Source organism: Lutra lutra, chromosome 14 (genome assembly GCF_902655055.1).
Source record: "Lutra lutra chromosome 14, mLutLut1.2, whole genome shotgun sequence".
Lineage (NCBI taxonomy): Eukaryota > Metazoa > Chordata > Mammalia > Carnivora > Mustelidae > Lutra > Lutra lutra.
The window spans coordinates 75,431,113-75,443,848 of NC_062291.1; the positions used below are offsets into that span (position 1 = coordinate 75,431,113).

At 49.8% G+C, this 12,736-nt stretch overlaps 1 protein-coding gene across 1 annotated transcript in view; it reads left to right on the forward strand.

The window, feature by feature from the left end:
- Nucleotides 1-12,736, forward strand: part of SLC18A2 (solute carrier family 18 member A2) — a 38,473-nt gene that overhangs the window by 21,748 nt on the left and 3,989 nt on the right. Inside the window, exons 11-15 of the mRNA XM_047701813.1 lie at nucleotides 4,031-4,109; nucleotides 4,342-4,393; nucleotides 5,426-5,489; nucleotides 7,367-7,486; nucleotides 7,621-7,754. Of these exons, the coding sequence (XP_047557769.1) occupies nucleotides 4,031-4,109; nucleotides 4,342-4,393; nucleotides 5,426-5,489; nucleotides 7,367-7,486; nucleotides 7,621-7,754 (449 nt within the window). The remainder of the gene's footprint in view (nucleotides 1-4,030; nucleotides 4,110-4,341; nucleotides 4,394-5,425; nucleotides 5,490-7,366; nucleotides 7,487-7,620; nucleotides 7,755-12,736) is intronic.

The following is a 12,736-nucleotide window of genomic DNA, read 5'->3' on the forward strand; positions in this document are numbered from 1 at the left end:
ACCAGGCTGCTGGGCAGGGGAGCCCCTCCACTCCCAGCCGGCCATGACCTTCAGGCATGTCCAGGGCCAGCCTGGCTGGGTACCTAAGACAAGAGGGTTGCCCGTATGCTGTCACTCCGGGATGTGAGGACTGCAGCCTTCTGAGCCTCCCTAGGGAGACCAAACCCGGACCATTGCCCTATTCTGGTTCTGGACCAGGCTCTTGCGGACCTCAGGAATGGGTGATCCAGAGCTCGGAAGAAGCCCGCGGATGCATCCCCACCATCCCTTCTGGGGCTGCGTGTCCAGCATTGGCTCCTTGGGGGCTTTGTGGCAGGTAGAGCCTCGCCCTCTTGTGCCCGGTGAACCTGTGGTCAAAGCCAGACTTTCCACAAAAGCCCAGGGGTGGGCGGACGGTCCCTGTGGGTACACTCTCTGGAGGTACAGGCAGGTACAGGCACCCCTGTGAGGAGAGCAGGGGCCCAGCAGAAGGAGAGGCTCCCACGTGTGGCCCCCACACTGTGTGCAGGCCGGCCGATCCACACGTCTCTCCTTGTGTTGGGAAGATGCAAAGACTTCTTGTCACATTTGCACAGCATACAGCTTTGGGGAGGGACATGTTGGCCCGTTCCTGACAGATCCAAAAAGATCTCCCTGGGTGGAATGAAGGTCTGAAAGGGCCAAGGAGGACTCTCTCTGGTGAGAGGGTAGAGTCCTGCCCTGGGGTGGAAAACACCACCTGGAGGGCGGCAGGGGCGTGTTGGGGGTGCGGGTCAGTGTGCATGAGTCCCACGAGGGCTGCGTGAGTGGTGGCTCCCCGGGGCCAGAGCAGGCATGACTGCCTGTGGAGCCCAGAGTGACCCAGGGGCCAGACGGTGGAGCCAGCCCTATGAATCGTCCAGGCCTTCCTCAGATGGTAGTGGTCACTGTTGTGCACCCAGCAAGGAGCTGGGCGGGGTCAGTCCTGGGCACCATGTTTCAAGGTAGAGGAGTCACTTGAACTTGTACACGAGGGAGGCAGCTGGTGCTCAGTCACTGGCCACAACCCAGAGCCCTGGTGGTGGTTCATCAGGGAAGCCAAACCGTGCCGGTAGCTGGGCTGGGGAGGATGTGGAAGGTTCTGGAATGCACAGCAGGATCAGCGGGCAGAAGTGATGGGAAGCTCTGGGCTTGGGGTTAGGACACCAGCCCCTGGCGGGAGCCGTCCACACAGAGCTGTCTGGAAGAGCAGTGGGCTCTCTGAGCAAAGCCAGGTGGTCTCTTGGGACACCCGGCAGGCTGCTGCGGGAGGCACACTGAGGTTTCTAGGTTTCTTTGTACCTAGAATGGGTTGTCGGTTGTGTGCTGTGCTGGGGCCCTGGCAATGCCGAGGAGGCCGAAGCCGCGGAAGACCAGCTGTCGGGGCTTGGAGCCTGACGTCCGAAGCTGGAAGTCAGGAAAAGAGGGTTCTAGCTCCAGACCGCACTGCCGCTCTCGCCCCCAGGGTGCTGCACAAAGGGGGCTCTGCCTGCGAGGGACAGTGGCCTCCCTCAACACCTTTGGTTCTGTGAAGTCCATGTCCTCACACAGGCTTTTCCTTCTAAGTGCTCAGCCGTGTTCCGAGCGCCGCCTGGTTGCCTCCCAGAACAGGTGACGTGGTCCCCCTGCCCGCTAGGACCTCGCTGCAGTCTGGGGCCAGGGGCCTGGGGCCAGGCCACCAGGGTGAAAGGCCAGTAAGGCGCCCGCAGGGAGGGACAGGGCAGGGGGCTCAGACGGGGAGGGCAGGCTGCCCTCTGAACCTCAAAGCCTTCCTGTGAGCTGCGTGCTGTAGGGACGGTCGCTGTTCCCCGGGCTCTGAGAGGTTACGGTGACCCGCTGGAGCCTCCACTAGTCTGTGAAAGGGACATCTGGTTTCTTGCCTGACTTCCAGTGCTTTTTCCCGGAGAGCCAGGACGCTGCGGTTTGCTGCCTGAGCGGTTCTGCTGTCGGTGGAAAATAAGGGGTCCCCACGTGTGGGTCCCACGGTGAGCTTAGCACCCCACTGGCAAGTCAGGAAGCTGTAGCTGATCTGGGGCTTCTTCTGGAGCTCGCTGGCGACCCTGCCTTGAGGCTTGGCTCCTAGAGTCGGGATTCACCAGGAAGCAGGGCTCCTGGCCGGGTTCTCTGCAGTCCACTTCCACTGGCTCCCGTTCACGGCCGTGTCTGTGGACCAAGTTCCGCCCACAGGTGTTCAGCCCTGGGCGGGGGGCGGGGGGGTTGGCTGCTTCAGTGTCAGTGTCAGTCTCGGACACCGAGGCCCAGCGTCGTGGCTGTTTCTCAGGGCACCTGTGCTGTTACGTGTACTTTGTTTCTCCCGTCATTTACGCCCTCCCCAGACCCCACAGACACTTGCCCTGAGACCAAGGCCTTCATGGTTTCTTTCTCCAGACTAACTCTATGACGTTGTGTTCAAGGTTGGGCTTAGTTACGAGCTGCTTTGGGGAGCTTCTGGGTTCCGTACCTGTACTGTGTCCGTACCTGTGTCGGTCCCTGACGTTGCCCTGTCCCAGTTCAGTCGTCGTCTGATTCCTTCCTTTGGAGATGTGCTCATGGCGACCAGAGCCACGTTGTGGCCACTGGCTTCACTGTAGCCCTGAGCCGGGCGAGTGCTCTCAGTCGTGTTTGCTGAATCTGATTACGCCCAGCCATCATTTGGCCACCTGTATGACAAGCGTGACGGAAATGGTTTCCTGGAACACGGCAGTGAGATCGCTCTTTATTCTCATCTCCCAGATCACCAAGGCCAGGATGATTTGGTTTTGGATTTTGCTCCTGAACCTAATCATTTTGAAATCCCGCCTGTGCTGGCAGGCTCAGCCTCCTGGGAGGGTTTGACGGCCTTCGTGCTCGCAGAGCTGCAGGGAGAGGCTGCTGTATGCTGGAAGGGGGCCAGATCCCACCTGTCTGTCTGCGCGCTGCTGAGACAAGAAAGGCCTCGGGCCACGTGCGTTTCAAGAGCAGTGCCCACCTGCTGACCGTCTAGCGTCTGGTGTGCGTGTCTAGCTTGTTACAGTGGTGGGATCGGGGACAGAGCAGCACTCACCATTTGTGGGCAAGGCTTAGAATCAAAGCTGGTATAACCGAGTCCAAGAAGAACACCAAAGTATGACTAGTTTGACAAGCCATCTTTCGAGAAGAGATGGTCTGTTGTCGTGATGACAGATGGGGACCACACAGAGCTGATCTGGACCAATCCCCGCAGCCAGGCAGGTGGGACTCGAGGAGGCTTTCTGTTCAACGCACACACGACGTTCAAGGCGACCACTGCCACCCGCAGCTGGAAATTGGCACAGGGTTGGCCCCAGGGATGCCAGATCTCTGGGAGAGCGTGGAACCTTGGACATGTCAATGTCTGTCACGTGCCTCGGTCACAAAAAAGGACCATGTGGACATTTATTTTTTCAGACATGGAAAGATCTTCATAATGCTAGTCGAAAGAAGTGGGGCGTAGAACAAGAACATAAACCCGTGTTTTGTTTTGTTTTGTTTTCCTTACAGTCCCGTGCACACGCATTTATGAGTGTGTGCGAACTCGTGCGTACAAACTGACGGGAGGAGATCCCCGTGCGCATCCTCTGAGTGATGGGGTTTGGGATGATTGTAACTTTTTTCTTGGTCCTTAATGTTCCCGCGTTTTCTTTTTTTTCAACGCCTGCGTCTTCCTTCCGTGGTAAAGTAACAAAGGGGTGAGGCCGGGGGCGCGTGTGGGGTCGCAGCGGCCCCGCTCCCGCCGCGGGAGCCGCCCGTGTCAGGCCGCACGCAGCCACCAGCAGGCCCGGATGGAGGGAAGATGGAGCTGTTGATAGAGGAGCGGATTTCATTTCTGGAGCGTCTCAGCCGCTTTGTGAGGACGGATCGGGCCCGTGGGGTCCAGTCTGGATGCGTCCGTCACCGGATATTAGCTGCGTGCGTGCAGGTCCTGGGGCTTCTCTCCCCGGTTCTCATCACCATTGTGGCGTCTGACAATGATTACTTTTTTGAACACTTGACTGATGATCAATGCTGATAAGGTGTCCTTTTCATAAATTTACAGGCATCGCTTTCTTGCCAGCTAGCATCTCTTATCTCATCGGAACCAATATTTTTGGGATGCTCGCGCACAAAATGGGGAGGTAAGATGATGTGCGAACAGCTCCCACTCTCTTAGAAAAATGTAACTCTTTGAGGCAAATTCTGCATGTTTCTGCCTTACTTATCACAGGCAACTGCTTTGGTTTCTACTGAAGATTTTTTAATACATTTTTATACATTTTTATGCATTTTATTTTTTATACATTTTACCCGAGGAAAAATTCGAAGTGGTCATTTATTAAAGGTGCTTTTTTATGTTTTGTTTTTTGGCAGGTGGCTTTGCGCTCTTCTAGGAATGATAATTGTTGGCATCAGCATTTTATGTGTGAGTAAAAGATGATATTTGACAAGGGGTAATGCTCTGTAAATAAAATATTGCTTTGGACTAGACTCCCCAGGAAACCTTTTATAACCATTTAAAGTTTGTTGATATTTGGTTTTATGACCTCTTCCATTTTCCTCTAATTTTTTTTTAATCTTCTTAAACGTTTTGGACAAGATTCTTCAAGGAATAGATTTTTAATTTGAGGTCAGTCAGTTGGAGGTCATGTAGCATGTTTTTTGCGCACTGTGTATGTCAGTGCCCAACTCCCCCCCCCAACATCTTAAACATTGTGATGTTTATAATATATATTATAAATATATTTATAAAATTTTCAAAAAATATATTTATACATTTATACTTATAAATTTATTTATAAATTCACTTACATTTATAAATTTATAAATTAATTCACTTAAATTTATAAATTTATTTATAAATTCACTTACAAATTTTTATAATTATATAATTATATATTTTTATATACAATTCTATATTTTTATATACAAAATATAAAATTATATAATCGTATATGATCACATAAAATTATAAATTTATTTATAAAGTTTATATTAATATGAATTTATTTATATATGTATAAATTTATATATATGTGTATGTATAATATATATCTGTATACATTTATACATATATAATTGTTGTATATAAAACACTTTCAGACTACTAGTTGAAACAATAGCAAGATTGTTTCCTAGAATAAAACACCTTCTACCAATGGCCAGTATCCACCACAAGTGAGGCCTCCTGGTCCTTGTCAGAAGTAGAGTGTGGTCCAGGCTGATCTCAACTCCGGCAGTCAGCGAGTTTTCCTTGGTGGTTGCAAAACCCATTTCAGCTTCAGCTTCTAAAGGCTTGGAGGTCCCAGTTCTCCCCAAAGCCCACCCTCTTCCTTCTTCCCATTTCTCTCAGAAGGAAACAAGCACACTAGGCCTGAGAAAGCATGTCCTGAAGATTTTCCCGGAAGATTTACAGTTGGATATCATGATTCTAGTGTGATGTTATTTCCTCTTACAGATTCCTTTTGCAAAAAACATTTATGGACTCATAGCTCCTAACTTTGGAGTTGGCTTTGCAATTGGTAAGTCACATAACCTTATGCCTAAATTTGAAACTTTGTTTTCTCCATGACTAAGAAAGGTTTCGTCTGATTTGGGCAGAGTCTATTTCCTCAACCTAAAATTTCCGGAAGCCTGAGAGGAGGCTGTGGGCAGCCTGTCGATTATCTACAGATAGACCTGCTTCTGCCCGCTGGTCATTTATTTCCAGAAAACCAGTACGTTGAAAAGCCTGATATTTACAGAGGCAAACGGCTGCTCCGTGGCTGGCCTCGGGCAAACAAGAAAATCCCTCACTCAGAGCCCGTTTGTTAGGACTCAGATCTGTGCACGGAACTGCTCCCGTGAACCCGGTGCGGGCAGAGACCTCACCTGTACTTTTTATAAGGTTTAGTACAGAAAAGAGGAACAGAGGCGCTGATCACCACTGAGCTGTGGGACTTCTCGCCTTCAAAGGGACACGTCTTTGTAATGTGAGGGACAGTCACCTGTTAGGAAAAACCTCCTGAACATTTTTTTTAAAAGATTTTCTTTATTTACTTGACAGAGATCACAAGTAGACAGAGAGGCAGGCAGGGAGAGAGAGAGAGAGGGAGGCAGGCTCCCCGCTGAGCAGAGAGCCCGATGCGGGGCTGGATCCCAGGACCCTGAGACCATGACCTGAGCCGAAGGCAGAGGCCTAACCCACTGAGCCACCCGTGCACCCGGCACACTTTTGATAAATAGTACATTTGTTTCTCCTTTGTAATATACACATGGCGCCTAATAAGAGTAAATGCTAAATCTGTCAAGAAGTGAATCTTCGGTGCAGTGGGAAGAGAGAAGGGGGGCTCTGCACACTCCCCAGGCTGGGTCAGGTTTGTCCTTGGGCGGCACCTCATGGCGTCAGTGACAACCGTAATGCATGTTTCAACTCTCTGCGGCCGGTCCAACTGTCCATTTCATCCACCCCATGGCCTCAGCACCCTCCACATGTTAGGGCATTAATAAATACTCACTGAATGAAAGAAACTTCCCTCCCCTTCTTGCCGCTAGTACTTGGTGTAGGGGAGGGAGCGAGCGTTGGAGCACACCGCTGGAGGTGTCCACAGACAGTCTCATTGTAGCCGATTGTTATCTGCCCCATTTTACAGGTGGGAAAGCCAGTGTTTGGAGAGATAAGGCCCTGCTCACCCTGCCAGGGTCATGAGCCCAGGCCTCAGCACACATGCTCTTTCTTTAGGCTGCCTGTCCCTGACTGTTGAAGGAATAAGGGATTCTAATACTGGCCTTGGTGTTGGTGTTTGAGCCCCAAATTAGCAGTCTCTCTTTCAGTCTCTTCCAAGAGTAGGGCAGGGTAATCCGTCAGACAGCTTTCATGTCCTGATTCCTTCCCATCTTTCCCGATACTTTCCAACTTCTTCCTTTGGTCCGTGTGTGAGGCTAAGGTGTGGAAGGGGAAGGGAGTGTGTGAGGCCTGTAGGTGTGACCCCTGGGTGAGGGCAAGGGGTCTGTGGACCAGAAGAGAGTTAATCTGGAAAGTACCAGCTGGGAGCAAGTGAGGGGGTCCACATGGCCAGTAGCCGGCAGCCAGCACCCCCCCGGATGTGAAGCCTGGTCTGGGAGTCACCAGAGGACTGGAGCTCTCCCTTGGAAAATGGGCCCTTCAGACCGTGGAGGACAGGTGAGGTAAGGTGGCGAACAGGCAAAGGTGGCCTGGGTTCCAGTCCCAGCCTCCGCGACTGGCTGTCTGTCTTCAGTGAAGGGTATGCCTTGGGCAGCTTGCCTTGAGACTCACGGGTGGTAGTGACCACTGGGGAAGAACTGGTGAGGTTTCGAGGTTAGGACACAGTCCCTGATATTCCCTGCGTTTTCGGGTTATGTCCATTTTCCATAGACCATGTTCCCTGACTGTCCACAGGAATGGTGGATTCATCAATGATGCCCATCATGGGCTACCTGGTTGACCTGCGGCATGTGTCCGTCTACGGGAGCGTGTACGCCATTGCCGATGTGGCATTCTGCATGGGCTATGCCATAGGTAAGGACTCTGGCTTTTCAAAACAACGTTTTAGCTTAATGCATGATCATGATTGAAAATTATTTAAACTTTTGTGTCTTTCTATCTGTGAGACATCTGGAGAGAGGTTGATCTAATTCTCTCTTTCCTGAAAGGTCCTTCTGCTGGTGGGGCTGTCGCAAAGGCAATCGGATTTCCATGGCTCATGACCATTATTGGAATAATTGATATTCTTTTTGCTCCTCTCTGCTTTTTTCTTCGAAGTCCACCTGCCAAGGAAGAAAAAATGGTAAGAAAATTTTAGGATGCAATCAAGTGTTTTTGAACATTTTAGCCTGGTCTTCCGGGCAGTTTCTTCGTGGCTTAGTTGTGAAATACATTTCTGCTCCTTTTGGGCAGAACACTCAAACATAAATGGTCAGAGTTCCTTTTGAGTGTATACCACATGGACCATATTTCTTTTACTGTATCAAAAGTTTTGTTTATAAATGTGAAGAATGAAGTGATTTTTATCCATATGTTAGCAGCCTGCGCAGCTTTTACAACCAGACATGGGGTAGGGTGGTTCAGTGTAATTTTCTTCAGTTCTTGAAAATCTTGAACATTCTTTTTTTTTTTTTTTTTTTTTGCCTCCTGTGCCAAGTCCCAAGATTAGCCATTTTTGGTGCTGTCCGCTTTTCTCCTAAGCCTTACAGCTTTCGGTAATAGTGTTTCAGTCCTTACTGCAAAAGATTCTGGAGATGGCTTTGGTGTAGATAACAGAGCATTTTGGAAAACTATCATATATGTACCTCTGGGCACACAGAAGCATGGGTAACCTTTAAATTCACAATTTCACAACCACGGTCATATCCAGATGCAAGATACAGAATTGAGTGTAAGGTGTTCCTCTTCCGAACAGATTCACTTATTGGTTCTAAACTTGAATTTTGAAATGCAATAGTCATGTTCACCTGACAGCCCTCAGACCTGGTGGTGGAGTTTTTAAAACCTCACATGGTGACAGATTCTCATCCAGCTGGAAGAAGAGTGGTTTAGGTTAAGAATGAATGAGATAACCGAGGCGGGGAGAGACGGTATTTGTGATTATGAGGGTCGCTTGTGATACTCTCTTGGGGGTACATCAGAAGTTCTTTCTGATGGTTGAACTGAAGTGGGTCTTGATGCTTCGGCATTTCTCAAACTGCCCTTTTATGAATTTCCCCAAAGAGTGGGTTTAAAAACAGACACAGATTCTAAAGTTAGGCTATGTGTGCCTTTATTTGTTTGGAGCATTCTTAGTATTCATTAATTCCCTCAGTGTATTTAAGAAATATATTCAGCATTGGGCACTGGTCTTAGGCCCTTTATTGAGGTAATTTTGAATCGCTTACAACCCGTTTGACAGAAAGAAAAGGAATGGAAGGTGTGGAAATATCCCGATGGAGACCCCCCACTTTGTTTCCTTCCTCTTGCTCAGACCCCCTCCCCCCAGTTCTGAACAACCCATAGTGCTTTGTTGATCTTCCTACCCGTCTTCTGGCCTGACCCACGCACCATGCCTTGCCCCAACCAGGGTCAGAAAATTCCCAGTGCAACAACTAAAAACTGTCATTCTGTTGCCATCGTATCAATTTGATTAAGGCTGAAGGAAGGTTATTCCTAACCCTTTTTGACCAAAACCAGACAAATCACCTCCAAATGCTCCTGTCACCCAAGAGACCGTTTAAGATTCTTGGGAGATGGTGAAGGGCTGGCATGGCCTTGGAGCCAAACTGTCCCATGGGGGAAATGAAAGCATCTGCCTCATTGCCGTGCCATGAGGATTCGGAGAAGAATGCCCCAGGGTGCTTAGCCCTGTGCTTAGCACACAGTAAGTGCTCAATAAATGTGTTATTATGTCCAGGGCCACCCCCTACTTTTTGCTTTTACCAAGTGCTCTGATTTACTGTCTGCTCAGAGGTCCCCTGCTGTCCTCCCTTTGTCCCCTCTGTGAGGTGAGCACTTCCTTTTGCTACTGAGACCCCAGGACTGCTGAATGGGTTTCCTTAGCCAAGCAGCGGACGTTAGCGGCTGTTGGGTTATCTGTGTGCTGGCAGCAGCCTGATGGCTTATCTGGGGCGTCGGAGGAAATGGGTGAGGGCTGAGGATGAATGGGGGATCAGCCTGCCCACCAGCTACTGCTGTGGGGTCCCCATGAGGCCTTGCAGGAAGCCGGTAGACGCCTGGTGCCTCTTCTCTTCCCTCATGTAATTCTGTGCTTTAGTTCACTTAAAAATGCCGAGGGAAGAGGAAGAGACAATCTCGAGAGGCAGAGCAGCAAGCATTGCCGGCTTCCAGAAAGCCACTTTCACTGTAAAATGTCAAAGTCCTCGATACATGCCTAGCAAGAGGAATCATTAAAAACTTGGGAGGAACGTGCATGTCGCCGCCCGCACCGGCTGCCCTTCGTTGAAGGTACCACACTGGGTTGCGTTTGCCTAGTGGAATGGTAGCCTTTGAGGGTGGCTGACGGCGGCTGCCTGCTCACGGAGCCAGCGGGGCGGGAAGAAACCTCCTGATCGGGGGAGTGAGGCTGGGACAGCAGTGTGCCACCGAGGGGACGGAGCTGATTACTGTCCACTTGAGAAAATCCAATCCCGACCGGTGCTGGCCTTCAGGATGAGCAGTTAACAAATGCAGGGGACGGGAGAGCCGGAAAATGGCCTAGAAACGGGAGCAAATATTTCTTCCATGAGGCGGTGTTCTGATAATGAGACGTTTGGACTTAAGCCGTTTTATATTGGAAGATTGAATGCCGTTTTCATGGGTCCCCAGTCACAGAATCATGAGTTAGTTTCTGACACTTGAGTGTTTCTTCTGTTCGGTGTGCGCGATTTCCTGCTTTCTTTGTTTCCCCCTCCCCTCCCCTCCCTTCCCCTCCCCTCCTTCCTCTTTCTTTCCTGTCAGTACCGTGGAGGAAGAAAAACCTGTTTGCAGCTCAGGTCCCTCTGCAAGTGTAAGAAATACCCGCTCTGCCATGTGAGGACAACTGTGTGTGTGTGTGTTTTTTTTTTTTTTAAAGATTTTATTTATTTGACAGAGATCACAACTAGGCAGAGAGGCAGAGAGAGAGAGAGAGGAGGAAGCAGGCTCCCCGCAGAGCAGAGAACCCGATGTGGGGCTTGATCCCAGGACCCTGGGATCATGACCCGAGCTGAAGGCAGAGGCTTTAACCCACTGAGCCACCCAGGCGCCCCGACAACTGTGTGTTAGGTACATGACAATGACACGCAGCCCATGGCTCTCAGAATATCTGGTTGAGAATAGCTGTGTGCTGATACGGATATTTTTTCAGATTGAAAAATTATTTTTGAAGATAGGGCACGTTACTTGCGTCTTACTCTTGAAGTTTCTGGTTGTGGCCCAGATTGGAAAGTAGGTGTTTGAGATCATACCTGGCTTTTCCTGGGTGACTCTCGGCTCTCTCATGGTTGTTCTAGGTTCCTTCCAGGGGACTCTGTTTCCTGAATGCAGGGGCCAGGCAAAGACCTGCTTGTATTAATCTATTTATAGAAATATATCCCTTTACAGGACATTTACATAGTGGATATGCAAAGTCAGCACTAATTTTTTTCTCCCCCTAGATATGGTAAATAAAACTTCCTAGCATTCAGGCCTGATACCTCTCAAAATCGCCCAGCCTGGAGGGCGTACCCTCTAGTGCTCTTCTGTCTCAGTACCCCAGCTGGGTATTTAATTTATATACTTCATTTGGTCCAGCAAAGCTTTTACCACTTCGGAGAGCCTCATTCTGCTCTGTGTCTGATAGGAAAACCAGGCATTTGGAAGAGGTTCAAATCTCAGTAACTGGTCTGTGCTCTGAATTCATACACACTCCTCCTCCCTCTCGTCTTCAGTGGAGAGTCAGACACGCCTTGTTTCCCAGCAGACCACTGGCTTAAATTACGTGGTGGCTCCCTGAGCCTGACTCTTTGTGGACCCTACATACTTGACTTTCCCACTGGATCCTGTTCGCTTCTCTCTGTCCCTGGAACTTTGGGAATATTACATTATGCCATCAGGCTTCTTTGATCACATATAACTTGTTATAAAATCAGAACTGTCACACTGTCTTTCAAAAGAGGTTCAGAAGCCAGTAAGCTAGGTTCTAAAAGAAATGAAACAGTATTTCGAGAAAAAAACCTTATTTATCTGGAATAGGCTTTGTGTGCAAATATGATTTTTTCTGCATTGATAACTTCTGACCACTGAAGTCTGTTCCATGCCCCCGTCATCAGTATGACTGAACTTGTTCCCTTGCAACACTGCTGTTTGAGTCCATACTAGGTGCTCAGTTAGGTTTCTGGGGTCCTTAAGAAGTCTACATATATGCAGAGTCAGGTCTAATGGGGCGGGGGGTTGAACCGAGAGAGAGAAGGCAGTTATGAGCAGGGTAGAGCGATGGCATCCTTCCCAAGGCTCTCGGGCCTGTGGGTCAGGGATTGAGGTCCCTTGCCTGGCATTCAGGGCCCTGCGGTCTCGCTGTGGTTGGGCTAATTAATGTCCGTGTACCTCATCATCAGAACTCTGTGGCAGCCAGGCTGGCTTACTTAGTGTCTTCTGTTTTTATTTTTATACTTATTGTTTTTTGAGAGCACAAGAGTGAGCAAGTGTGCTAGTTGGGGCAGTGGTTGCTGTGGGAGGGGGAGGTCAGAGGGAGAGGGAGAGAGAGAATCCCAAGCAGATTCCATGCTGAGTGTGGAGCCCAATATGGAGATCATGACCTGAGCCAAAATCAAGAGTCCGCTGCTTAACCGACTGTGCCACCCAGGTCCCGCGTCCCTCTTTTACATAGTGGCTTGTCAAGTAGATAATTCAGGCTGTGCCTACAGCTCCTCTGCTGTGCCCATCCTTCCTACCCTTCAAGGTGCAGCTCACGTCCCATCTCCTCTGTACAGCTGTCCTGGAGCATGTCACCCACGGCCAGCGTTCCACCTGAGTGTGGTGGGACCGGTCCTCCCCTCGAGGGAAGTCACGGAGCTGCTGCGAGGGAGAGGATGGACCTGGGGGGCAGGGCAGCAGGTGATGGCCGTATGCCCTGCTGCAGTTCCGGATGATACCGTGTCACTGGGGTGGTGATTCTCATAGCATGTTGACACCACTGCCATGAAGGGTTAGGGACCTGAATTTCAGGTTTAACTCCCCCTCCCCCCAAGTGATTCCTGTATATATATATATTTTTAAAGATTTTATTTGACAGAGATACAAGTAGGCAGAGGGGCAGGCAGAGAGAGAGGGGGAAGCAGGCTC